This window comes from Cladosporium halotolerans (assembly GCF_011745625.1).
Source record: "Cladosporium halotolerans strain TM138-S3 chromosome Unknown Sca13, whole genome shotgun sequence".
In the NCBI taxonomy this organism is placed as follows: Eukaryota; Fungi; Ascomycota; class Dothideomycetes; order Cladosporiales; family Cladosporiaceae; genus Cladosporium; species Cladosporium halotolerans.
The window spans coordinates 590,947-616,076 of record NW_027191464.1 but is presented as its reverse complement, the minus strand read 5'-3'; the positions used below and the strand labels follow the sequence as shown (position 1 = coordinate 616,076).

At 55.4% G+C, this 25,130-nt stretch overlaps 11 protein-coding genes across 11 annotated transcripts; 6 read left to right on the top strand and 5 right to left on the bottom strand.

Moving 5' to 3' along the window:
* Positions 1-738: 738 nt before the first annotated feature.
* Positions 739-1,645, bottom strand: WHR41_04705 (uncharacterized protein; the record flags this gene model as incomplete). Its single annotated transcript, XM_069373311.1, has 3 exons — positions 739-1,018; positions 1,070-1,485; positions 1,544-1,645. The coding sequence occupies 3 exons, from the start codon at positions 1,643-1,645 to the stop codon at positions 829-831; spliced, it is 708 nt and encodes a 235-aa protein (XP_069229827.1). The 3' UTR covers positions 739-828.
* Positions 1,646-2,400: 755 nt separating this feature from the next.
* On the bottom strand, positions 2,401-3,465 carry WHR41_04704 (uncharacterized protein; the record flags this gene model as incomplete). Its single annotated transcript, XM_069373310.1, has 1 exon — positions 2,401-3,465. One exon carries the CDS (start codon positions 3,463-3,465, stop codon positions 2,401-2,403), a length of 1,065 nt encoding a protein of 354 aa, XP_069229828.1.
* Positions 3,466-4,402: 937 nt separating this feature from the next.
* On the top strand, positions 4,403-5,455 carry WHR41_04703 (uncharacterized protein; the record flags this gene model as incomplete). The annotated part of the gene is made up of 1 exon (XM_069373309.1): positions 4,403-5,455. One exon carries the CDS (start codon positions 4,403-4,405, stop codon positions 5,453-5,455), a length of 1,053 nt encoding a protein of 350 aa, XP_069229831.1.
* Positions 5,456-6,080: 625 nt separating this feature from the next.
* Positions 6,081-7,589, top strand: WHR41_04702 (uncharacterized protein). The gene is made up of 4 exons (XM_069373308.1): positions 6,081-6,571; positions 6,625-6,841; positions 6,893-6,954; positions 7,006-7,589. The coding sequence occupies exons 1-4, from the start codon at positions 6,330-6,332 to the stop codon at positions 7,100-7,102; spliced, it is 618 nt and encodes a 205-aa protein (XP_069229832.1). The 5' UTR covers positions 6,081-6,329; the 3' UTR covers positions 7,103-7,589.
* Positions 7,590-8,439: 850 nt separating this feature from the next.
* On the top strand, positions 8,440-11,611 carry WHR41_04701 (uncharacterized protein; the record flags this gene model as incomplete). Its single annotated transcript, XM_069373307.1, has 2 exons — positions 8,440-8,669; positions 8,719-11,611. 2 exons carry the CDS (start codon positions 8,440-8,442, stop codon positions 11,609-11,611), a joined length of 3,123 nt encoding a protein of 1,040 aa, XP_069229829.1.
* WHR41_04700 (uncharacterized protein) lies at positions 11,554-12,737 on the bottom strand (the record flags this gene model as incomplete). The annotated part of the gene is made up of 4 exons (XM_069373306.1): positions 11,554-11,903; positions 11,953-11,986; positions 12,046-12,318; positions 12,382-12,737. 4 exons carry the CDS (start codon positions 12,735-12,737, stop codon positions 11,742-11,744), a joined length of 825 nt encoding a protein of 274 aa, XP_069229830.1. The 3' UTR covers positions 11,554-11,741.
* Positions 12,738-13,568: 831 nt separating this feature from the next.
* WHR41_04699 (uncharacterized protein) lies at positions 13,569-14,994 on the bottom strand. Its single transcript, XM_069373305.1, has 2 exons — positions 14,627-14,994; positions 13,569-14,571 (listed from the first exon to the last, which is right to left on the bottom strand). Exons 1-2 carry the CDS (start codon positions 14,697-14,699, stop codon positions 14,258-14,260), a joined length of 387 nt encoding a protein of 128 aa, XP_069229742.1. The 5' UTR covers positions 14,700-14,994; the 3' UTR covers positions 13,569-14,257.
* A 284-nt stretch (positions 14,995-15,278) lies between these two features.
* med18 (Mediator of RNA polymerase II transcription subunit 18) lies at positions 15,279-15,992 on the top strand (the record flags this gene model as incomplete). The annotated part of the gene is made up of 1 exon (XM_069373304.1): positions 15,279-15,992. The coding sequence occupies one exon, from the start codon at positions 15,279-15,281 to the stop codon at positions 15,990-15,992; it is 714 nt and encodes a 237-aa protein (XP_069229743.1).
* Positions 15,993-17,166: 1,174 nt separating this feature from the next.
* Positions 17,167-20,127, top strand: WHR41_04697 (uncharacterized protein; the record flags this gene model as incomplete). Its single annotated transcript, XM_069373303.1, has 1 exon — positions 17,167-20,127. The coding sequence occupies one exon, from the start codon at positions 17,167-17,169 to the stop codon at positions 20,125-20,127; it is 2,961 nt and encodes a 986-aa protein (XP_069229911.1).
* Positions 20,128-20,550: 423 nt separating this feature from the next.
* WHR41_04696 (uncharacterized protein) lies at positions 20,551-22,400 on the bottom strand. The gene is made up of 3 exons (XM_069373302.1): positions 21,642-22,400; positions 20,960-21,583; positions 20,551-20,896 (listed from the first exon to the last, which is right to left on the bottom strand). Exons 1-3 carry the CDS (start codon positions 22,252-22,254, stop codon positions 20,676-20,678), a joined length of 1,458 nt encoding a protein of 485 aa, XP_069229912.1. The 5' UTR covers positions 22,255-22,400; the 3' UTR covers positions 20,551-20,675.
* A 1,303-nt stretch (positions 22,401-23,703) lies between these two features.
* WHR41_04695 (uncharacterized protein) lies at positions 23,704-24,722 on the top strand (the record flags this gene model as incomplete). Its single annotated transcript, XM_069373301.1, has 2 exons — positions 23,704-24,172; positions 24,223-24,722. 2 exons carry the CDS (start codon positions 23,704-23,706, stop codon positions 24,720-24,722), a joined length of 969 nt encoding a protein of 322 aa, XP_069229737.1.
* Positions 24,723-25,130: the final 408 nt, after the last annotated feature.

Here is a 25,130-nt window from a genome sequence, read left to right as displayed (position 1 = left end):
CAAAGTCGATGTAAGCGGAAGTTCTGTAACCTTTTACGGTTAGCGCCGCCTTAGGGTTAGTAGGAGATCAGTGTTCTCCTCCGTTGCCTTTTGGCGAGGGTTAGTAGGAGATCAGTGTTCTCCTCCGTTGCCTTTTGGCGAGGTAAGGCCTTTAAAGCTAGCTTCAAACTTTAAAGCTAGCTTTACTCTCTCTCTACGGGAGTAGCCGAAAGCTAGCTTTACTCTCTTTACGGGAGTAGCCGAAAGCTAGCTTCAAACTTTAAAGCTAGCTTCAAATTCGGCTAATAGGAACGCTTGAAAGCTAGCTTCAAAATTCAAAGCGCTACGTTCCTAACCCTACCCCAAAAAGCGATTAAGGTATAAGGTCCGGTGTAGTTCAAGTGCAAGCGCCATGCTTGAGAAGTGTTACTCATTGTGGCGAATGGCAAGGGTGGCAGTTGAGAAACGAGGTGATTTGAGAAGGAAGAATTTGGAACACTTGATCATCTGGAAGATATATATCGGGACTATTGACTAGCTTACAAATGCTCCATAGCAACCCTTATTCGCCCCGCATTAGCGCGAGACTTTGGGTTCAGCGCAGCAGGGTCGACCTTCACAATCGTGTCATCACCCGACAAAGCATGGCGTTCCACATAGTGCAAATCGCAAGCCTTACGGATCGTGCCGATTACTCGGATCCATTACACTTGTGCAAGCGCCTTTACGACCACTGGGGGTGCAAACATCTCCACAAGACTGCTCAGAACGATGGTATTGATGCCGGATTCTCTTTCGATCGATGACAATTTACGTATGACTTCGCGCTTCGACTCTTGTGCAAGAGCCCTACGCGTTGGCTCCTCCGTCTACGCTCCATATCGCCCCTGTGACATATGCTGCTTGATCGCTTAGAAGAACAGCAATGATATTGGCGCACTCTTGCGCCAGACCTAGTCTCTTCAAGGGCACGTCTGGTGAAGTACCTTCAGCACCGCTTTTCTCGTTCGCTTGCAGCATGGGGGTATCAATAGGTCCTCTGGACTTCGTGTCAGCTTTAAATCAAAACCGAAGCGAAAGGGCAGCTAACGGTGTGATCATATTGACCCGAATTCCCCTTTTACCACCTTCAAGCGCAGCGCTTTTCACAAGGCCAACTCCAGCATGCTTACTGGCGCTGTAGACCGCACCCTTCGAGAAGCCTCGCTCCGAGAACATGCTTCCGGTATGCACGACGCTCCCAGGCTCGTTAAGCAAGCCAGGTCTCAAGCCTTCGGAAATGACGTTGAATGCGCCCCGAACGTTCACGCCCATCACGAAGTCGTATTCCTCATCAGTGATTTCCCAGACCTCTTCGTGGCCCAGTCGGTGTCCAGCGGTCCCCGCTAGGTTGGCGATGCCGTCCAGTCTGCCGAATCGCGTTTTCGTCTCTTCGCAAAACGAGGAGACACTGGCGCGGTTGGTGATGTCGACGACCCTCGTGAGGATTCTTTGTTTTTTGGCCGACTTCGATCTCGGCAATCAATGTTTCTAAACTGCTCTGAGAGATGTCGCATAGCCCCACAGAGGCGCCTTGACTCAGCAGAGTACGCGCAGTCGCGAGACCCATACCAGAACCTGCGCCGGTGACGACATAGGCCTTGCCGTGGTGAGGTTGCAAAGCCATTTAACGCTATCGTTTCGACGGAGTTGGAGAAAAGGAAAAAGTCCAGATATCAACACAGTGGTGTCAAAGGCGCTGGAAACAGCTTTGAACAAATCTAAGAACATCAGGTGCGATGTAGCACAGACCAAAACAAGAGCATTTGTCAGCGAATGTGCAGATATGTGACTGCATCAGGTCTGTCCGCAGACTGACGGAAATGAATCATAGTTGGTCTCGAGTGTGAGGCGCGCTCAGGAGCTCGGAGATTGGCGTGCGAGCGTTAATGGGACTGTGGTTTGGTGACGTTGGCGGCATAAAGTTAGCGTGCGGACGCGGAGGCGCGGACGCGGACGCGGACTGTGGGGTCCAGTTTAATAAACCCTAAGCCTTCGATGAGCCTTCTATACCAAGGTACACATTATTGAGGCGCATTCGTCTGTTGGCCAGCCGGACCCTCAGTATGTGCAGCTCCGCGTTCGCTGTCCATACGATCTGACAATAAGACTGATCAATGAGACACTCAGTGGCTCTTGTCTACGAACCAGGTTTTTGTGAGCTTCGTGCATGGCTTGAACTTCGTGAAGCCGAGTTGATCATAAAAACGAAAGGTTTGACATTGAAGCTTCCGGACAACCACTCAGCTGTGCCTGAGTTGATTGCGACCTGGAGTATATGCTGGAGAACGTTGCCGTCTCGTGAGAATTTTGATGTTCAACACTTAGATTCGAGGCTCCGATCACGCATCAATTTTTGATTGAAACGAGACCGAATTTATATTACTCCTTGATCAAACGATCTGCCAGCTTCCAGAGCTCGTGCTCTGACTTTCTGTCATATGCGTGGGGTGCATAGCCGTGCGTAAAGAAACCTCTGCCCTCTTCAGCAGGAAGCGCAACCCGAACGTCATCCAAGTACAAGCCGCCTTGTCCTTCCAGCTCTTTGCCCACAGCACCCCAGACAGTCGTCGCCGCACCTTGTGGAATGCTCTTGCTCAAGCGATCAAATTCTTTGACTTTGTCACCCATGACTGCTCTGATGGAGTTCCACCCAAGGTGTGCAGTCAGAGGAGTTTCGATGGAGCCGGGGTTGACAGAAAAGCAGTGGATGTTCCGATTGGAGAATCGTCGCTCAGCCTCATTGGCCATCCACAGCGTGAGGAGCTTGCTGTCATGGTAAAGCTCCGGTGCGGCTTGCTGAGATATTGTGTCTGGAACTTTGGGCGGCAGGTCATCCACGCTCAGACTGCACGCTCGATGGCCGAGGCTGGATAGACATACGATGCGGGAAGGAACTTGTGGTGTAACCTTCGCGCCAGACTCCAGGGCGTCCGTAAGCTCATTCACGAGGAGAAAATGTCCCAAGAAGTTGATGCCAAAGTGCGGCTCAAAGCCATCTTTCGTGTCAGTGAATGGAGGCGACATAATCCCGGCATTGCAGATGAGCACATTGAGCCTGTTTGCTGTCTTCTTGCGCAACTCTTTGGCTCCGTCGCGCACGCTGGCTTGGGAGCCAAGATCCAGGAAAATGGTCTCAATCGGCTTCAAGACGCTTTGGCACTCGGTAAGCCTGGAATCAGCCTTGTTCTCTTCTTCGATCTCTTTCGCAGCCGCGGCCGATCCCTCCACTGGCGGGACGAGGATGAAGATGCGAGCTCCAGTCGCATGAAGTGCTTTGGCGGTTTCCCTTCCCAGACCCGCACTGCCTCCGGTTATTGCAATATTGAAGTTTGTGAGCTGGCCAAGTAGGCCTTGATCGAGTACAATCTGCGTCGCAGTCGGTCTCTCGTCACCTGGACCGGTGGGGCTCAGGTGGAAAGACTCGTAAGGTGCGATGGTTGACATGCTGTGCGGCCCAAGTTTGAGTTGCTAGGCCGCTGAGTTGTGTCTGTCAAATGAAATGGTAGCCGTTACGATCTTGGGCGCGTCATGGGACTCGAGGGCGCCGGGAGGCGGCCATGGGCGCCTTTTGTAGGCTCACTGGCCTCTGTTAGCTGCGAGATGTGCCGTCACTCTGCGGCCGCCATTGCAGTCTATGGTGCGGGCGAATGTGAAGTCGTGGCGACTGCGGTGGTGAGGATTCGGCGGAGCTGAGGGACTCGCGGTGGCCCTGCGGCCGCCTTCACCATCGGGCGAGATGATGCAAGCGAGCACCGCGTGACGGTGATTAGCAGGTACTAACGCCGATGTTCGCCTGCTGCCTCAGTTTCCCGCCAGTCTGTTGATCCGAGGAGGTTCTTGGGGTGTGCGCGGTGAGATCAGCGCAGCCGGCGTCCGAGGAGGCTTCCTCAATGGCTCTGGCTGCCTTGCGGCCACGGCAGCGGCCCTGACCCGGCAAGCCACCTGAGGGCCCACAGTCCGCCCTCCACTCCGCGCCGTCCGCGTCTTGGTCACATCCACCGCGTGCTTCGATCTCGACGCTCAACAACAGCCATCGTTACACTCTGCCTCCACGGCGGTAGCACTGCCTTAATTTTGCGCACCTTATCGCCCTTTGCCCTACTACGCGTCAGGCAGTGTCTCTTCGCTCGGCCTCTTGGCAGCGTTGATTCTCCGTCCGTAATATCCATGGCACCGATGGATGACGACTTTGATAGATTATCGACGCGCGTTTGGACCGCAGCAGATGTCTTCGTCGAGCCCTCCGGATCCAAGAATGGTCATGGTACTGTGTCTGAGCGTCCGAGACGAGGTATATAAGGGCATTCGGGGCACTGCTGGATAGATCTCATTCAACCAAACAACCACAATCTCCCGTCTGACCTTTCTACGGACAAGAACCATGAAGCTCTTCAATTCCCGCCTCGCCGCAGTCAACTCGATCTTGCTTAATGCAACGTTAGCGGCTGCCCAGAACATGTCTTTCGGAGCGAACAATTTCTACCACAGCGACAACGTCACTCTCTGGCCCATTACATTCAAGACGCTGTACCAGACCGAGGTCGCAGGCAACCTGTTCATCCCAGACAGCATTGACCGCAACGCGAACTCGACTCACTCAGCACTGGTCATTGGTCACCCTATGGGAGCTATCAAGGAGCAAAGCGCCAACCTTTACGCCACCAAGATGGCGGAACAGGGCTTCATCACCGTTTCTCTCGACCTACCATTCTGGGGTGGCAGCGAAGGCAAGCCACGCAACGGGGTGTCGCCGGATCTGTATGCTGAGGCCTACAGCGGAGCCGTTGATTTTCTCGGTACTCTGGAGTTCATTGATCGCTCTCGGATCGGTGCTATTGGCATCTGCGGCAGCGGAGGCTTCGTGATCTCTGCTGCCAAGCTGGACCCGCGCATCTCTGCTATCGCGACTGCCAGTATGTACGACATGGGTACTGTCAATCGCCAAGGTCTGCGTAACGCTCAGAGTGTGGATGCTCGCAAAGAGATCATTGCCACCGCCGCCTACCAGCGCTGGGCTGAGTTGGAGGGTGCGCCCACGGAATGGGCTATCGGAACCCCCTTGCAAATTACGAACAGCTCTTCTGCTGTTGACCGCGAATTCTTTGACTTCTACCGAACCTCCCGCGGCCTCTTCACTCCTGCCGGTGCCATGCCAAACACTACTACCCACAGGACGCTCACGAGTAACACGAAGTTCATGAACTTTTACCCTTTCAACGACATCGAGACCATCTCACCTCGCCCTATGCTCTTTATTACGGGTGACCAGGCCCACTCGCGTGAGTTTAGCGAGAACGCGTATAGGCTTGCGGCTGAGCCCAAGGAGCTTTTCTGGATTCCTGGTGCCGGTCACGTCGATTTGTATGATCGCATCGATCTCATCCCGTTCAGCAAGCTCGTCCACTTCTTCCGCACTAACCTGGGTGGAAATTGAGACGCAAAATGACGATTTTTCCTCATATTTGTGGTCGCTCTCGGCAGATAGATCCATCGAATGCGTTCTATGCAGAGCCTGCTCAAGTGCGAGCAAGGCAGAGTTACATACCTACACTCAGCCAATCCCAAGTCAAGAAGCTTACATCAACGTGTACGCTTTTCAAATGCACCAATAAGCCTAGAAAATTTGACGTACTTGCAAAACCCTTTCGTACAGTTTGCGAGGAATTTGTGCTCGTCGGGGCGCGTTCCTGGAGATGTAAGCGCTAGATCTCACCAAGTTTCGAAGTCTTATTACCCGATGAATGGAGAGTCGCGATTGGATCCGATGCTTTTGCGTCCTTTTGACAACCTAAGGCGACGAGCCAGTTGAGTGTTGAGCAACGGCGCATCGTTACTGGCTCATTTTACGTACCGAGCTTTAGTCAGAGAAAGCTGGGAGGCGGCCGCCAACACGTGTCTCAATCAAAAGACCATCAATACGCTGATGACTGTCGTACATTTCTTTGCGAAGGCAGCTCATGGCATGTGACTGTAGTCAGCTCAAAAGTTAAAACAAGCCGTGTGCTCAGTAAGACCGTGGAACATGTGGCTTACTTTGCCAACAAACAGCTCAAAGCTATAGCACCATGTGGGGTCGTGGGGTGATATCGCGATGCTGTGCGGCTTCAGAACCAGACATTCTCAAGATCGTGGGCTGACTGTGGGGAGACGACATTGGAACGAAGCGGAAGCAGGCGGATGAGAAGACTTGGAAAACCAGACAAGTCGCCAGAGCTCTCGATTATAAGAGGTCATTTGCCCGCATCCCATGTCTTTTGCACGCAGCTTTTACTCAGCAGTTCCACCAAAACCTAGTATCCGCAGACATTATGGGTGAACACACTGGATCCAAAATCGCGAATGTCTTCCTTCGTTTCTTTCAGCTTGTCAGTGCCGCAGTCGTCGTCGGCATCGTCGGGTGGGAGCTTCATCGAATCAATCAGGGCAATGGCTCTCACAACGGAAGACTCATCTATGCTGAAGTCGTGGCGGCTCTGAGTATCGTGGCTTCCTTGGTCTTGATGCCCCCACTCAGATATGTTTTCTTCGGCTGGCCGGCCGATCTTATCTTGTGAGTACGAACAGGAACAAGCTTTGGGTAAACCGTATATTAACCTAGCACAGGTTCATCATGTGGCTCGTAGCCTTCGGTCTCCTCGCTGATCTAACAGGCACCAACGCCTGCAGCTCTCGGTGGTACTACGAATATTGGGGTTGGTACTGGACTCGGGTCTACCGGTCGCCTGGTTCTCTCGTAGGCTCAAGAGCTTGCAGCAACTGGAGAGCAGTCCTGGCATTCAGCTGCATCAGCTGGATCTTGTTCTTCCTCAGCATGCTTGTGGTTAGTGAGAGCCTCGTGTGGTTTGCGGCTGTGATCCTAACTGTGCGACAGGGAATTTACGTTTTCGCCACTCGTGGGCGGTCAAATGAGCGCTTCGAAACGCACCACAGACGGTAGGCTTTTCCCTCCACAATATGTCTCTGCAACCGCTGACCTTGTTGCAGACTCAGCAAGCCATGGCAGCGCGAGAAAGGGGCACCGCACGTAACTTCGAATGCAACCAGCAATGGCACGACGGAGCCGCAAATGCAACCCGCCTAGTAATGCGACGCTAGGAGCTACGCGAAACGAGAGCTGACGCTGTATGGCTTATGATACGGTAGGTTGCGGTTGTGGTCAGCGTGTTGTAGGGTTGACGGAAGCTGGTGGATAGGGAAGTACCCAGACTGCTAGAAGGGAGCGCATCATTGATTGTGGAAATCAGCGAGTGAGTTCCGGAGCGAGTTCTGTGTCTCCTCTCGGTATGAAGACTGTTGTTGCTTGCCAATTGTCACTCTGCGGCTGTCGTTAGAGTATGCGCTTGTCACTAATTAACCGCCATTGAGGGCTGCCTTTGGGGAAGACAGATTTTTTCGCTAGAACACACGAATGAGATGGTCCAAAACTAGAGTCGTGATCAGGACATAGATATCAGGACATAGTTGAGAATTTGAGGGCCCGAACGTGTTCTGTGGCATCTGCCCACTGGAATCTTCCAGCCCAGAGAGCACAGACTACCGCACCCAATTTTGCTAGGGGCTCTTGTACACATCACCTTTGGCTGCCGGGTATGAAGTAATCCTGTGTCGTAAAAGGAATGAACAATGCGTAGGATGCGACGGATGCGGAAGCGGAAGCAGCGCGTCGCGGAATACAAGTCGCCATGCGACACGACACGTGGTGAAGCGTGCGTGCGTCACAGACAGGGCGGAATTCCGCAGGTGGTGCGATGATGTAGCCCCGACCACGCGCGATTTCCAGCTCGAAACCACGCGAGCATGGGTCTACAAGACGCCGCCCACCAAACAAGCTTCCTATCAAAAAGCTTGGTGGATCCTTCACCTCGTCTCTACGTCGGCGACGTAGGGCGGCGTGGGCGGCTCGTGGGACGCGCTTCGCGATGATGGCGACGAAATAGTGCCGTGCTCGGCACATTTGCCGATCGATCCCTCTATGCTTTCTTCTTCATCTTCCTTGCCCTCACGCGTTCCCGCATCAACAACCGCGAATCTTTTCTCCGAAACTCGGTTGGATAGAGGCCAACAGCACGGGAACCCCTCCGCCGGTTAGGCATGGAACATCTTCCGCGTGCCGGAGGACACTGTGGCGACTGTGCGCACTCACTCAGGTGGACTGTCCTTGGGCAGCCACGGTGACGACCCAGAGCGTCTCCGTCATGGCTATCTCCCACATACCGAACATCCGTAACTTGCGCATGCATGTCCTGAGCGGCGTCGGGGCTTCGAAACCCGCGAAGATGCCGCCTCGTCCGTAACAACACCGTAAGTCGTCCACATATAACGGCACGGCCTCCCTTCATTGCGTTCTGCTTTCTTTGCAATCCCTCAAATCCTGCCATCTCATTTCCTTCCTTCCAAATAACCAGTACTTGAACGAGCATGCCAGCACTTCCTGAGCCCGCCTCTTCGATATTGCCTCGCGCGGTCGCGTATCTGGCTGCCTCGCATCCCGACGGTACTTGGATCTCGTCCCCAAAGGATGCTGAGCTGGCCCTAGGGTGGCAGGATATCACATATCGGAATCTTTTCCACGCCGTTGATGGAGCAGCGGCCTGGGTGGAGGAACACCTCGGAGTCGGAACTGGAGATGAGGTCGTTTCTTACATTGGGTGAGTCGAGAGAGCATTACATCATAAGCCGAGCTGACAGAAACCCCAGTGTCAATGACGAGCGATATGGAGCCGTACACATTGGGCTAATGAAGGCTGGGTACAGGACCATGCTGCCATCCACGCGCAACTCACCTGAGGGACAAGCGCATCTGGCCCAGAGTACCGACTGCGAGATTCTACTCTGCAGTGAAGGTGTTGATACGCCGGTAGAGGAATTTCGCAAGGCCGTACCTTCATTGAAAGTACTACAGGTGCCCTCGTTCGACATGCTCCGCGAGCGAGGATCCAAAATTGATCAATACGAGGGCCACTACAGCGAATCTTCAGACTACGAAACACTCATTCTTCACACATCTGGCAGCACTGGCTTACCGAAGCCGATCAGGCTCACCAATGCCAGCTTAGCTGTCATCGGGAGTCTCAGCGAGGCGCCCTGTCCAGAAGGGCGAACTCTCGCCCAGGCCGCCCTCTTTGCGAAAGACCAGCCAATGTTCGTGATGACACCATTCTTCCACACCATGGGCGCACTGATGATGATGCGATCGATTCTCTGCAAAGCACCACTCGTCCGACTCCCCACAGGCAAACCGCCCAACGTTGAGCTTGTAACAACCGTGCTCAGGCAGACGAATCCTCATTGCGGAATCTTTGCACCTGCTCTCCTAGAGCAAATTGTCGACACGCCCAAAGGATTGGAGACACTCAGCCGACTGCAATATGTGTTCTTCGGAGGCGCTCCACTCGCGAGGGCGACCGGAGACAAAATCCGCAAATTCACCAAGCTAGTCTCGGTTATTGGATCTACTGAAGCAGGAATCATCACCAGCGTCATTCCTGCGGATGCAAAGGATTGGGAATATTTCGAATGGTCGCCGGCGGCTGGAGCTCATATGGAACCCGAGGAGGGTGGGCTGTACGAACTCGTCATCAAGCGTGCCGACCCAAAGACGCAAGCGACATTCCACACATTTCCCAACATACCAGAATGGAGAACGAAGGACCTCTGGGAACAACACCCTTCTAACGTCAACCTCTGGCGGTATAGAGGTCGCAAAGACGATGTGATCGTGTTCAGCAACGGCGAGAAGCTCAACCCGGTCGGGTTTGAAAAGACTTTGGAGAGCAATATCAAAATACAAGGCGCTGTTGTTGTTGGACAAGGGCGCTTCCAAAGCGGCCTGCTCATCGAGCCGTCGTGGGATACGCTCGGCGATTACGACCCGGATGAGCTTCTCAATGCGCTATGGCCTTTCATCGAAGAGACCAATGCCGACATGCCAGCACACGGAAGGGTCTGGAAATCCAAAATTGCTTTTGCCAAAAGGGAAAAGCCTTTCAAGAGAGCTCCGAAAGGATCCGTCATCCGACAACAGACAATCAGGCTATATGAGCGAGAGATTGAAGCCTTGTATTCGAACGAGAATGATAATGAAGCTTTGGGTACTTTGGCAGCGGATGCCGACGACGCAACGTCGATCAAATACCTTAGGGAGATGTTCAAGCTCAAGGGGATGCCCGTCCCGGGCGATGCGCCGAACAATGCGGACATTTTCGCCTACGGTGTCGACTCTCTTCAGGTGCTTGCGCTGACTTCCACATTGAACCACGCGAGGCGCAAAGGCGATGCTGTCACGCCTAGAGAGATCTACCAGCACTCGACCATTGAAGATCTTGCCAAACTTTTAAAGGGCAACTCATCCTCAAGTGGCACCGGGAGCCGCGAGAATGCTATGACAGAGATGGTGACAAAGTATACTCAAGACTTGCCTGATGCTTCGCCGAGCTCGGGCATCAAACAGCCAAGCAAACACACTGTTGTTTTGACTGGCTCCACTGGTTCGCTCGGCAATAGCATCCTGGAGGAACTCATCGACTCATCGGTAACAGAGCACGTTTATTGCCTCAACCGCTCTGCAGACGCCGAGTCACGTCAAAAGTCTGCTTTCAAGGCTCGCGGCATTGTCCCAGACTTCTCGAAAGTCACATTTCTACATACTGACTTTGGCAAGGATCACTTCGGTCTCGGATCAGATGCGTACAAGGAAATGCTGGAGACCGTAACAATTTTCGTCCACAACGCCTGGACCGTCGATTTCAACAAAACTCTGCAGACATACGAGCCGGTGCATGTCGCCGGCACACGGCGCTGCGTAGACTTTAGCCATCAGTCCAAGCACCGCTCGCACATTGTGTTCATCTCCTCCATCGCCAGCGTAGGCAATTGGGGAGAAAAGCGGCCTGGTGAGACTTTCGTTCCGGAGGCATTGTGGGATGACCATCAACTTCCAGCCCCGCAAGGCTACGCCGAGTCGAAACATGTCTCTTCCCTCATTCTTGCAGCCGCAGCAACGAAGTCCGGTGTGCCCAGCACCATCGTTCGCTGTGGGCAATTAGCCGGCCCCAAAGAACGAGGTCAAATGTGGAATAAGCACGAGTGGCTTCCTAGCATCTTGCTCACTTCTCGCTCGATGGGCGTCTTGCCAGGGCAGTTGGGTAACATGGACACCATCGACTGGGTGCCGATCGACCTTGCGGCCAAGTCTGTAGTTGAGATCGCTGAATCCCGCACCTCCGCAGTATGGCAAGGCAAAGGCGATCAGACCTCCGTCAGCCACGTCGTCAACCCTTCCACCGTCTCCTGGAAGTCATTGGTCCCATCCATCCAGGCAACGCTCGAGCAACAGAGCGGAACGGCTCAACGTGCGGTTCCCTTCGATGAGTGGCTCGACGAGCTATCTGCGGTACCCAAGACAACCGAAGAAGCAGAGTCAAAGCCAGGCATTAAGCTGCTGGACTTCTACCAAAGCTTGGTTCCGGAGGCCGGTGGCCTGCCGAGGCTTGCGACGAAGGAGACTGCGAAGCTCAGTACGACTATTGACACTATGCAAGCTGTAGACCCGGCGCTGATGACGCAGTGGATCAAGCAATGGTCCAGATGATTAATTCAATACGGGACACTAGGCCAACCTTGTATATTTGCATCAAAAGTCTGTTCTCTCCTCGTTCCACTTTATATCGCATTTCACATTCCGCAGTCAATCTTCCATCCCCGATTCTGCGCAAGGCCCATCAATTAACAAGACAACCATCGCCCCGCTGATCAATGTCGTCAATATCGTCCTCACAGCTGTAAACCCTTACCTTCGACTCCCCGGGAGCCGCTACAATTTGTGGGATCGGTCTATCCTCGTCCAAGCAGATCGGGTGGTGTGGAAAAGTTGGGCAGTCCTCCTGGACCGCGTCAGTACTCTGGATGACCCAAGCCATGAAGCATACTTACCGCTTGACAAATGCTTTGCGAAGCGGGCTCAGCCCTAGGAGTACAGCCTGTCAGCGAAATCGTGCTCTCCCCCGCCAATAAAACTTGACTCACCAGTGAGGATACGGCTGCGGTGACTCGCACTTGAAGCTAAACAAGAGCTGGAGCGACCGGCCGATGTACCCCTGAGCCTCCTTGCTAAAGCCGAGGCTGGCAGCAGACAGCACGAACTGCAGGTTCGTGTAGCCCTCCATGTCCTTGTTGATGTTCATGTACTTGTGCACGTGGTACATGTCTGTGCTGCCGTTGTAGCGATCGACGGAATTGCCGTAGACGCTGCAGTCGAGCATGTAGGCAAAGTATTCGTACAAGTGGACGAAGTAAAAGCTATGGACAAAGGGTTAGCATGAACTCGTAGCTCGAGAAGCAGTACAGTACGGGAAAGCTTACAATTGATTGCTGTTGACGTCGAAGGCCGAGAGATTCTGGTGGAGTGCAGGCTGGCCGCCACCATCGAGCCAATTGACGGCTACGCCGTGACCTTTGTCAGGCGAGACATTCGTGCTGTTGAGCTGGCCGTTGAAGTAAGGCAATTGGTTCACTTGCACGCCATGGAAAACGCCGGGGTTGATGAAACCTGGGAATCCGACGCCGTTGGTTTGGCTGATAGGTGTGTAGTTGCCAGCTGCAGCTTGATTGACGAATACCGTGGCCAGTAAAGACTGCGTATCATAGTTGTTATCGCCGAACAGCTGAGTTGCGTATTTGTCGCAGATAGACAAGCCATCTTCTTTTGGTCCTGCCATTTTCTCTGCTCCATCACCACCGCTCCTGTAGTCGGGGACTTTGGCATTGTCATTGTGTTGGGTGTCTCGGAAAGGACCATTCGGAAAGCCATAAGATAATGTCGCCAGAGCGGCCGCTGTCAAAAGTTTAAGCAACATCTTTCTTGAACGAGCGATGGACATTCAACAACACCACGCCGGTGTGTCTTAGCGCTTAAAAGTCGAGGCAGGATATTTTAGCAACGAGAGTAGCATCTCTTATATAGCCAAGTGGCGTCAGCACCATCTCGCTCATGAAGTCAACGTTCGACATAAAACCTTCCTTTCCTACGCATGTCGAGACATACGGCTCCCCGCGTCCACGTCCCCTAAAGCCATTGACCGAATATCCCGCCAAAAGACGGCAAGCTCAGACACAAGCTCCCTGAGTCTCAATATTGGGTTGGAGCCTAGCTTGGCCAAGCTTTTTGGGTTTCGCGCATGGCGTAGAATACCCGGGCATCCAGAAACACGAAACATCGCGCCGAAAACCATCCTGTGATGTCTTTTTCGCAGGTTGTTTCAGCGAGCCTCCGTAGACCCCTTGAAGACCTCTGGTCCATCAAAGTGAGAGACCGTGAATACCAGTTATGGCGATCGGACTCCGTTCCGGGCTCCGACCAAAGGCGGTCGACTTGTCCGCGGAAGCCTTGCGACTTCCCCATAATTTCATGTCGTCACGACTTCCTTGTCAGGATACCGCGGAGGTGTTCCTCTGTTGACGGTTCGAAGGGAAATCTAGGTGTAGCCAATGGCCTTGCTTGAATTTGTGCCGCATTGAATCAGTGGATCGGGTCGATTAGTGGCAGAAAAGAAGGTTAACCGCGATTCCGTTCCATTATTGCACGGTACATACACCACTCTCTCCGGCTTACCTACTTCGCAACTACAGCATGCGCTGGCTGTGGATGGTTTTGAGTGAGCGTCCCTACGCTCTGTCGGTGTTTGTGAGGTCACCAGGACAAGTTAAAATGCTGTCTTACTCGGGCGTTCCTGGATTGAAACGCAAAATCAAGCAGCAGATCATCTGGGGCAGGCTAGCGGACGGCGAGAGATTCTTTTGAAGGCTTCACCAATCATTCCATATCCTAGTCCAGAGACCATCCATTCCTCCGTGACTGGCTTTGAACGCGGCACGTCAAGAGAGCCGGTCTTTCGTCGCCGAGGGACTCGACCGATGGTGATCCGGAACGACAGTGTCCTCTGACTGCAGGTACTTCTCGCGTACGTCCAGGTGGATGCCCCCAGGCTTAGCGCAAAATTGGAAAGACCCAAGTGTGAAGGGGAGCAGCCCATGCTGCAAGAGTTGGGGGTATACATCGACCCTCTATGTCCATCGCTCATAATGTGCAGAATAACAAAATATGCCATCCACCTCATCCGAAAAGAAAAAAGAAAAAGTTGGTGTCAAGCCTGGCTATTCCTTGCTCTTCCTCTCCACGCTCACACATCGGCATTTTCCGTTTCATCCGGCCTTCCATCTCCCAATGCTCCCTCCGCGATTAGAACAAGCTCGCACCTCCACTCTCAATAGCCTCCATCTCCGCCTCGCTGTACAAAGTCCTCCTGAACCTCTTCGGGAGCTGGTTGCGATCCCAGACCTCTCCCTCCTTCGGCTGCACGCTTCCGAGCTGGCGTCCAGAGCTGCCGCCGACGGCGCCGTAAGACTGCGAAGAGCCAGAAGAAGCGGCGCCGCCGCTGCTGCCGCCGCGCATCATGGGGCCGTGCTGGCTGGCCTTCTGGCGGTATTGGGCGAAAGACTCGGGGAGAGACTCGGCGGGCGAGGCGGGGTGGACTTGCGGTGTGTGGTCGATTTCTTGAGGAAAATTGTTAGCGGATGATTTGGGAAGCTTGAAGAAGGATGCGCTTACGCTTAGGGACCGAGCGCCTGCCCAGGAACTTGATCATGGGGGTGTGCTTGAAGAGAACTCTGGTTGCGCGCATTTTGGCTGAGTTGGTATGGTGTGGTTGGTGAAGAGTTGTTCGGCTGGAGGGAGTTGAAGCTGAGGCGCGCTGCGTCGTGACAGGAAGGCGGAAAGGAGAGCGATGTTCTTTATGAGTGTATGTTCTCCCGTACGAGCAAGCGAATGCGGAGGCAGGCGAGCGTAGCGACGTTGGAGGTGCCGTGGAGGTCAATTGCGAAGCTGGTGGTGATAAGTGCAGCAGCGGTGCTCGCCTGCTGAGCGGCAGCTTTCGGCGAGATCGGCGACGCTCGGATGCACCTGTCGCTTTGGGCTTTCCGATTTCACCTCGCGTGAGCCTAAGGCGCCAGCCCCAGGAATCCCCGCCAATCTTCACCACAACTCCCCAATCACATGCTCTTTCACATGCTCCGCAGAGGTCAAGAAGCCACCGCGAGTCAGCAATCTCACGCTTGCATTTTCTCGGGCTGCAGAAGCGAGCGGTTGCATGGCATTCCGCAGAGTGCCACAGTAATATCGAGCATACCAAAACTGTGTCCGCACGCGCCAACAACCCTACCAGGATAGCACCACCGGAGTACACATCGGGATCTCTTCAAGAATGCACGAAATCCTTCTGTACAGCCAAATATCCCCCTCGCGGCACAATCAGGTCCTGAATATACTGGCCGGCGTGACTGGCTCACAACCATTCGCGTACCAGGAGCAAAGCGCGCTCTTCGCTCAGCTCCGCGCGCCGGAAATCGCCGCCTCCAAGAAAAAGCACTCCCAGCCTGGGACTCCTCAGCCGGGCTCCCAGCAGCAAAAATGGGTGTATAAGCTCACGCGGGCAGTACGCATTACGAGCGACGCGCCCGAAAGCACCGGGCAGTGGCGACAGCGTGTCGAGCAGACGCCAGACCCTAGTGTGAAAGACCACACAGCTCGAGAAGTGATCGAGAGCGACGTGCAAGACGTGAGAGTGTATGAAGACGCTGGAGCTTACCGGTCAATCGGCCAGCACTACGTCCTTGGCCACCGGTTTGTGAGCGACAACGTGGTCGTGAAGATTTTCCGGGTGCTCGTCGCCCAAGAGCAGCTGGCGGCAGACAAAATTCTCGAAGGGCCCCCACTCTCAATGTCGAACCTGGAGATTCTGGACGCCAGCGGCACGTATATGGTTGAGGTATCTGTACGTCTGGAGGACAGGAAGAACGCGAAGATCGCGGAGAAGGCGTTTGCGGAGCTGGAGAAGTTCAAAAAGAATGTGGAAGGAGTCATTGACCTGCGAGTACCCGACAGGCTCGCTCTTGACACACGCGTTAAGGATGCGTAGAGTGCTTCCTTCGTCATGTCGAGGGCTAGCTTGGGTGGAACAGCTAAATCGGCTATGCGCTAGCTGTGTGGTCCCAAAGCAGCCGCAGACATTGGGATAGACGACAGTTTAACCGAAGCTGGAATCCCATTCCCCTTGAAAAGTTGAGCAGACTGCTTTGTGCACAATCTCGAAGGGTGTCAAACGAGGGAAATCCAGATCGGAGTCACGGTTACAACTAAGACTTTCGCGCTGCAGCGTCAGGGGAGCAAGCGAAGCTGTTGTTTCGAAGGAGACACGTCTGCTGGCAGTATCTGCATGAGTTGATTGGCAGCTCACAGGCGTGATTCGTCGCTCGAATCACGAGCTGATCACGGCGAGCATTGAGGTCAGGGTGGATGATCAGACCCGGGAGAAGCTGCTTGAGAGCGGGACCACGCGTAACACTGACCTACAACAATAAAGGCGTAAAGCTATCCAATCGAGGAGCCATGTAGTCGCTTGCTCATGGTCTGTGATGGTGTCTGGAAGCGAGTAGATATCAACAAATGAATGCCTTAGGCTACGATCAGCGGCTCGTGCGCGCCGTGGCGTTATCATCGTGCACGAGGGTTTGTGATCAGCGGCGGCTCAGCTCGGCGCGTGGCTGTCGTCGCCGGACGTGGCAAGACCGGCATGCGGAGAAGCGAACTCAAAAGCGTCCATGTGCTGTAGCGGCAACGGCGATACCGCAAGGCAGTGAACATGCGCATGGTCAAATACATGTACACACGCACTGTTCGCTTCGACCGTTATATGCCACACGCCCGTGACAAGCCGGCCAAATATAGCAGCAGATAGCGTGCCTCAGATACAACGGCCTTGAACCCCGCCATCTCCAGCCTTCCACCGCAATCGACACCAGCGCCTCAAATTCCCCCCAAATCCGGCTGGCGCATGCTGGATGACGAAGCACGAAACCGCACCAGCCACCACCGCCCGGCGCGCCTCCCTCTCTTGCACTGTTCACTGGCCCTGAGTCCGGCTCCCTGTCCGCCTGTGCACGCCTCTCCTACGACGTCGCTAGCATCTGACTCCCCCCAAGTACATAGCGACACATACCTACGAATCAAAGAATCCCGCTGCTGCACCCTCCCGCATCCGGAAGCCGCTCGCGCCAGGGCAAACATCAACGATCACCATAAAGCCGGCAATCATGGGCGCGCCGGACGACGGCGCCGTACCGTCGCCCACGCCGCAGGACACCCACGAACAGCAGCTGCAGGACGAGTCGCTTGTCATCATGGCCGACAAGGCCAACCAGGTCTTCGCGCCGCCCGCTCGCATCGCCGCACGCTTCTACAGGAGCCCCGCGAACCAGCGCCGCAAGTCCTCCGCCACCTCATCCCGTCGCAACTCTCTGTCTTCCTCCGTCCACTCGCATGGCTCCGGCCTCTCGCAGCGCCGCAGCTCCACGCCGGCCGGCATCCAGTCGCACTCCGTGGCACAACACCTTCGCCGCGCATCCATCCTCGAGACCCGCAAGGCCCGGCTGGCCGATCGCGCGGCACATGCTGAGCAAGTCCGGCTTCGCGCGGCGCTGGCCAAAGCAGCGCCACGCGGTAGTATCAGCGCCAGCGAGGAGAAGGCTCTGGCAGCGCAGCTCGCGAAAGAGAAGTACCTGGCCAAAGTCGCCGCAGCATGCGCCGAGGAAGTGGCGCGCGCGAAGCGCATTGCGGAGGAGGTGAAGGAGCGAAAGCTGGCAGATGAAACACGTGCGAGGCTAGAGATGGAGGAGCGACATGCCGAGGCGGAGAAGAGACGCGCGGAATACCAGAGGAACCTACAGGAGCGACGGGCGAGAAGAGCCGACAGTGCTGAGAAGAAGCTGGCGGTTGTGGAGGAGGATGTGTCCATTGAGGCTGCGGAGGAGGCCATCATCGATGATCTGGAGCAGCTCGCCGTGCTGGACGAAGAGACGGCTGCCAGGAGGATACAGAGAGCGTGGAGGTTGAGTGGCAAGCGCTCGGTGCTGAACGCTTTCTTGGGACTGAACTTCAACACCGAGAGGATTAAGAACGATGATTTCGATCAACTCACGCTCTTCGTCGCGAACCCTAAGGTCATCTCTACCACAACCGCGCTGCTAACCCAACTCGGTCTGCAGCAGCCCAACGACGACAACGCGCCTTTGAACACACGAACGTTCTTGAGCGCCTACATGCTTGCAGGTCACCCTGCTGCCGTGCTGAATAACAGGAATGGCGCGCAGGAACAGGATCTGATTGCGAAAGCCAACGATCTCACAGCGGGCTTCGAATTCACATTGGGCCGCCTTGCCCCATGGAACAACTACACATCACACCCCAACCAGCACGAGACCTTGTCACAAACTTACACAGCATACACCTCTGCATTCGCAGCATGGCGGGTCCAGGATTCTTCTGTCTTGATCGAAGGAATGGTGGCGTCCTTTGTCGAGCTTGACGCCATTTGGCAGATGGTGAAAGATGATTCTCGCGGAGACGTTGCGAGTGACTACCGCCAAGGCATCCGAGACAATCAGGTCAAGCTGCTCAGTAGAATCCAGAAGTTGGCTGGTCGTGAGCGCGCAGACGCGCTGATCAAGAAAGCAATCCGTGAGAGTCGCAGACGCCGCCCGAAGAAGCGCGCTGTGGCTGAGGTCCGGCCCAGAGGCATCGAGACGGGCCCGAGCACGGAGACGACTGTTCAGCAGCAGGAAGAGGAAGACGTGCCAGCCAGTCCTCTTCCTGAGGAGCCGCCCTCGCAGCGTTCTGGGCAGCTTAGCAGGCTCTTCACTACCATGCCTACAAATCGTGTTTTGACACACGAGCTTGCGGTCGACAAGGACTTCAAGCTAGAGGAAGACAAGGCGAACTCGGAGCTGAGAGATCAAGTCTACCGATCGATCTGTGACAACATGAAGTCTGCCTTTGAGATAGGACAGGGCGCAGTATGGACCGTCTCTGCAGCTGAAAATCTGAGAGAGAAATTGCTTCGGATGTTGAAGCCCGGGAACAGCATGTACAACCTCATCAGTGACACGCTGGATCTGGAACAAATTGCTCAGCAGTGTCAAGCTGGCATTTTCAGCTACGACGGCTTTTTCAACTTCATGGCGGGCATTCTGCCAAAGCTCTGCGCTCCTTATCGAGACGAGGAAGTCAAGAGACTGTCAGAGGAGCTGCAAGGCAGTGCTGCCATTGAAGGCGTTGGTGAGGATGAGCTTTCCATTATGATCGAAAAGCTTTTCCGACTCCTCCGCATGGTCGACAGTCTCTCTCTCGACTACTCTAACTTCATGCTTATGAACGCTGCGCCTACACTGATTCGCGAGTCAGCCGGTTACGAGAAACGGCACTTTGCCATGGATCTGGAGTCTGGCAAAATCAGTCTCGAGCGCACCCGCGCATTCTGGAGTGACGCCGAGAGTCTGTTGGTCGCGGAGGCTGATCGCCGGGATCCAGAAGGTATCCGGAGACCTGAAGATAGGCCCTCGGCATCCAAGATCTACGCCAAGGCCCTCGTCGATGTAGCCATCTCACCATCCCGGCTCTCAGAAGAAGATGTCCCAGAGACTCTCGCTCTCGACACCGCCCGTCTCCATCGCTTCCGAGCCGAATCACTGCGCATCGCCGTCATCGGGGCTCTCTTCCTGACAGCGAAGAATCTCCTCAAGCGCGACATCCGCAGCCAATGGAAGACCGAAGCCTCGAGGCTCTGGCACCTTCTTGGAACCGAATGTTACACCTCTTCGGACCCATCTTCTCCCACAACAGCTGACAAGGCAACCTCCATCCTCTCCTCGGCCCACAACATGCCCCCGGCGACCAAAGCTCACCTCGCCACCACCACGGCGCGCTTCTTTTCTCAAGCGGCATCCAACCGACTCTCCGACCCTGTACTGAAAGTCCTCTTCCAGCGGCTCAAGAGCCACGTGATCAACCGCCTCGCTGCAGTCAGCAGTGCCGAGCGCGTGCGAGCCGCAAGTGGAGCACAGGAAGCGCTGGCCGGCTGCGGGCTTGCGGAGTTCGGCAGCCAGGTGGGCGGTATTGTCGAGTGTCTGGAGAGAGTAAGGGCGGTCGACATGGCGGCGCACGGGGAGTGGTATGAGAGGATCGCTGCTGGAGACGCTGCAATTGGTACTGTTCCATGATCTGTTCCTGGGCACGAGGGCAATGTCGACTTTCTTTTCGGAATATCTCTAGCGTTGCTTTCTTCACCATTCTTTTGGCTTTTCTTTAGTACAACACGATCTCGATCTCGTACATTCGCCGATCCGCGAGATGCGGCCACGCAACTACCCATATCTCTTTTCTTTTCGATTTGCCAGAATACAATGTCAGGCCTTTCCGGCAACCGCTTCACGAGCTGCAAGAAACGATCAAAATCATAAGCTTCCACTCCATACATCCATGTTTCCAGGAGAAACGAACATTCAGTGAAAAAATATGCCCGCAATGTTCGCTGAACGGCATGAAGATGATGTAGTAGCTCAACAGCTTCGCATTAAATGTAATAATCTTCACATCGTGATACAAGAACCCCAAACTGTATATCCAAACAAAGTACGAAAAAAAAAAAAAACCCGCTTGGTCGAAACAATATTCCAAAAACGCCATCGCCATGCAGTGCTCCTGTGTACCCAAAAACAGATTTTGTACAAACGTGCCTACGAGCGAACGCTGACGCTCACGCTCACGCTCACCAAGCAAGCACGACAGCAAAAACAACAGCAGCGGAAACAGCCACGCCGCTGACCCTCGCGACAGCCGACGCCGGGCTACGGGCTTCAGCGCCGCAGCAAGGGCGGTTGTAGGTTACGTTGTTCCAGCGGGCGGCGACTTCGAAGACGGAGCCCGGCTCGGGGTCGCCGCGGTTGTAGTAGTCGACGAGGAGGAAGTTGGGCGGGGCGCCGTGGTCATCTGGAGGAGATAAAGTTAGCTGCCAGTCCTGCGCCTGGATCGATCGGACGGAAGGGGACTTACTGGAGCAGTTGAGCGCCATGGCGCCGAGCTGGCCCATCTCCAGCCCTGCGCCGTTGGTGGTGTTGATCTGGGCGGTGTTGGGGAGGAGGATGGCGTCGTCGCCGCCGCCGGTGATGGCGCCGAGCTCGACAGCGACGTTGAGGTTGTGGTTGGCGATGTACATGTAGTTCTCGCGGGCGTCCTCCTCAGCGAGTCCGGGCGGGCGCTGGATGGTGCAGGGGAAAGCTGGGTCCTGAGGGCTGAAGGGCGACTCCCAGATGTGGGTGAACTCGTCGAGGATGTAAGGGACGGACTGCTGGTTGGCCCAGTAGTCCATAAACATGACGACACGGTCGTTGTTGAGGATCATCTCGCCGAGGGTGGGCCACTGGTCCTTGTGCATGGGGATGTAGGGCGGGGTGTAGAGGTACTGGGAAAGGCCGGAGTTTTGAATGGCTGGAACGAAGTTCTCGACGACGGTCAGGTCGGAGTTACCGACCAGGATGGTGAGGACTTCGAAGGGGTTCTGTTGCAGCCAAGTAACGATGGTCTCGAGCTCCGATTGCCAAGTGCCGGCGTTGAGGAGATCGCAGGAGGTGTGGCAGTTGTAAAGGGTCTCGTTGACCCAGTGGACTTGGCCTTGCACTGTCGAGAAAGTCAGTATGGGTCGAGACGCAAATTAGGTGATGGGGGATATGCATACACATGCGAACACCATCGTTCAGCTGGTCCACAATGCCCAATTCCTGGTTGCTGGCTGCATTGCGCGGAATGGAGAAGGCAGCATTGTGTGCGCACACTTCTGTGATGTTGCTGTACTTCCGGTTGCAGAATTCTGGGTAGTTGTTGCAAGCGGCCGTGTTGGAAACGGCTGGAGCGCTGCTGGTTCCAGTCGCGGTGGCCGTGCGGTTTCCTCCAATTTGTGTCAAGGCATCCGTGTTCGAAGTGCGGGTGATTTGCGAGTTGGAGGAAGTGGTGGCATTGTCGGAGCCGAGGGTGAAAGTCCTGGTGCCGGAGACGAAGACCCGCTCGCCGGTGCTGGTGACGGTGACCTGGCCGGAGCGGGTGATGTAGGTGAACTCGGAGCCGGTGAAGTCGCTGACGGGGATCGAGGTGCTGATGGTGGAGAGATCGGAGTTGGTGAAGGTCAAGGACGCGTAGGATGCGTCGGAGTCAGTTGTCGTTGAGGGCGAGGAGGAGGATCTGCCTGAGGAAGCGGTGGCAGTGGTCGAGACGTCGGTGCCGGTTCCAGTCTCGTCTTGTGCTCGCGCGCTGAAGGCGGCGAGGCCCAGCAGCCAGAGTGATCGTGACAGCATGCTTGCTCGAACGCGCACACTCACGGTTGAAACGAGAAAGTCGCGGCGGGGAGATGTTGTCAGGCGAGGTGGGAGGAGAGGACAGAGTCGGAGCAAATCTACCACACTCTACGATACCGGCAGCGCGGTGTCTCGCCTCAGACTATGGACGGCGGGCCGGCGAGTGGGAATCGAGTGTCGTCCACCGTCCCCAGGCCCCAGGCGGAGTCGGAGCAGGGCAAACAAACTTCTCCTCGCCCTGAACGGCGGCGCGTGCATGACGTCTCCGCGCAGACGAAGGGTGGGCCTCTGCCGAGCGCCGACCACGACAGCCGCCACGCAAGCACCACACCGCGATCGCTGCGGCCAACGGCAGTGGTCTGGCCGTGTCTGCACGCAATGATGCGCCAACGCCCGCGGATGCTGACGGCAGCACGGCGGGAGTGCGTGAATGGGTGAGGAGGTGCTGTGCAGGCTAGCAGTCGAGCCTAGCAGTCGAGTCTAGCAGTCGAGCCTACCTAGCAGTCGAGTCTAGCAGTCGAGCCTACCTAGCAGTCGAGTCTAGCAGTCGAGCCTACCTAGCAGTCGAGTCTAGCAGTCTGCTCCGCGGCCTGAGGAAGAGCCAGACGCCGCGCCCGCTGCCCAGAGACGCATCCTCCTGGCGTGCAGCGCCCCGACACAGCCTCGACCGCCAGCCCTGCGGTAATCAATTCCAATCAACATTGATGGGCGATCAATCAATCTCAATCAAACAACCGCCGGCGGCGCACCGGCTGGCGATCTGCCCGCAGATCCGCAGACCTCGTGGTGCCGCGCGCTCGACTGCGCGTCGGCGCTAGAAGGTTAGCAGCCTGCTAGCATGCGCCTAGCTCACGCCCAGCGCCCGCACAGCACGCGCACAGCCCTAATCCGAGGCGCATTGTCGACGTCGATAGCTGACGCACACGCCAGCAGCAACGTCTACCGGCGCCTCATGACGTCTCACTCCATCCGCCAACCCAAATCTGCGGCCAATTTTGCCTGCTGCTCGTCACGGCTGGCCCAACAACAGTCCATCGTGCCACCATTCCTCCTCCCCATATCCTCCAACTCCACCCCCCGCGCCAGCTCCGCCGCGTGTACCAACCGCTCATCACCACTCACCGTCCGTTCTTTCTTTTTTCTTCTTCCCAACCGTGATGTCTTCCGTCTCCAGCACTCCCTAGAGCCTGGGCATGGGCATAGATCACTCCCGTCCCGTCCCACTCAACCAACACTGGCCATCTGCTGTCCACCGCACCACCCTTTCCTTGCTGCCTTGCAAACACCCTTGACGTCCATCACCTCTGGGCGCCTCTCCACTCAGTCTTCTCCTCTCGCTCGGGTTTCGACTTCGCTCGCCTCGGGAACCCCCGGTTTTGAGGTTCTCGACTGTGAGCTTGACACCATCTTCTCTGCATCTCGCTCCTCCAACAGCAAACCGCCGCCGCCATGTTCGGCCGAAAAGCATCAGATCCGGCCAGCGATGGGACTGGAGACCACCCGGGCTCTGACCGCACCCTCACAAATGATACAACACACCCAACCAAAGCCCAGCTCAAGCGTGCGACCCGCACCCGCCGCATCTGGGCTGCCATTGCCGCTCTCCTGCTCCTGATTTCCGTCATCTTCATCATTCTCGTCGAAGTCGGCAACATTGGAGATCGCCCAGTGTCCCGCGACACCTACTTCATTGATCTCGACCTGTCAAACGTCGTTCCTGTGGCAGTCCCAAATGCGGTTCTCATCAACTCCATTGCCCAAACGCTGGGCTTGAATGACCACTACCGCGTGGGACTATGGAACTACTGTGCCTACAACATTGGAGAGAGTGGATTCGACAACTGCTCGGATCCCAAGACCTTGTGGTGGTTCAACCCGGTCGAGATCCTCCAGAGCCAGCTGCTCGCTGGTGCTAGTAGTAAGTCCATTCCAGCGCTTCCTCTCGAGACCAGTCACTGACCATCCCAGTCGCACTTCCCGCCGAAGTCACCCAAATCCTCGACATCATCCGCCTCGTCTCGAACTGGATGTTTGGCCTCTTTCTGGCCGGAGCCTGCCTCAGCACCGTCATGATCCCGCTCGTCTTCTTCACAGTCTTCTCCCGCTGGGTCGGCCTCTTCGTCACAATCTTCACCTTCCTCGCCGCCCTCTTCACCACCGTTGCGACCATCCTTGCTACGGCCATGTTCATCATTATGCAGAACGCCATCACCTCCGTCGACCAGCTCAACATCGAGGGTCAAATCGGCGCTCAGATGTTCGCTTTCATGTGGATTGCGGCCGCCACGGGCATCCTGGCTTGGTTGATTACCCTGGGCCAGTGCTGCTGCTGCGCGAGTCGTAGGGATATCAAGAAGGGCAAGAAGAGAGGAAGCAAGGCTGCTTGGAGGGGCGAGGGCGCCAACAGCGTGGACTTCAGCGAGAAGAGGGAGACAAAGAAGGGCTGGTTCGGCAGGAGAAAGAATTGAGCATGGTGAAGGGATAAAAGGGCAAGATCTTGTGTGACTTGTCACTATCTAATCAAGTCTCTTGGACACAAGGGAAGACTTGACCGCGGCGCCACAGACGCCGATTTCGTTTTGCAAACTCGAACTTGAATTTGGATTTTTGGACTGCACTTTGGATCATCAGACCGCATTAGCGAAGGCGTTTTTGGTTTTTAAATCCACGACTGTACGTATCTATACTGGCAATGCTGCCATCACAGAAGGGAAATATAATTTGTGTACAATGAACAGGCAAAACAAGCAGTCCCACAGACCAGAAACTGAGCAGACTGCTTTTGAGGCTTTATTAACTACGCTTAAAAGGCCTCCCATCGTCCTGAAGCTCTCTAGGAACGTCATAAACTCGCGTCAAAACCACTGTCTCTGCGA

What these genes read in the sequence shown, in the direction of transcription:
- WHR41_04702 (XM_069373308.1), top strand. Translation starts at nt 6,330, where the DNA reads ATGGGTGAACACACTGGATCCAAAATCGCGAATGTCTTCCTTCGTTTC. An exon ending in TGGCCGGCCGATCTTATCTT is followed by an intron (nt 6,572 to 6,624) that starts GTGAGTACGAAC and finishes AACCTAGCACAG; the next exon opens with GTTCATCATGTGGCTCGTAG. An exon ending in TCTTCCTCAGCATGCTTGTG is followed by an intron (nt 6,842 to 6,892) that starts GTTAGTGAGAGC and finishes ACTGTGCGACAG; the next exon opens with GGAATTTACGTTTTCGCCAC.
- WHR41_04699 (XM_069373305.1), bottom strand. Translation starts at nt 14,699, where the DNA reads ATGCGCGCAACCAGAGTTCTCTTCAAGCACACCCCCATGATCAAGTTC. An exon ending in CAGGCGCTCGGTCCCTAAGC is followed by an intron (nt 14,572 to 14,626) that starts GTAAGCGCATCC and finishes ATTTTCCTCAAG; the next exon opens with AAATCGACCACACACCGCAA.
- WHR41_04696 (XM_069373302.1), bottom strand. Translation starts at nt 22,254, where the DNA reads ATGCTGTCACGATCACTCTGGCTGCTGGGCCTCGCCGCCTTCAGCGCG. An exon ending in GAACGATGGTGTTCGCATGT is followed by an intron (nt 21,584 to 21,641) that starts GTATGCATATCC and finishes CTTTCTCGACAG; the next exon opens with TGCAAGGCCAAGTCCACTGG. An exon ending in CATGGCGCTCAACTGCTCCA is followed by an intron (nt 20,897 to 20,959) that starts GTAAGTCCCCTT and finishes TATCTCCTCCAG; the next exon opens with ATGACCACGGCGCCCCGCCC.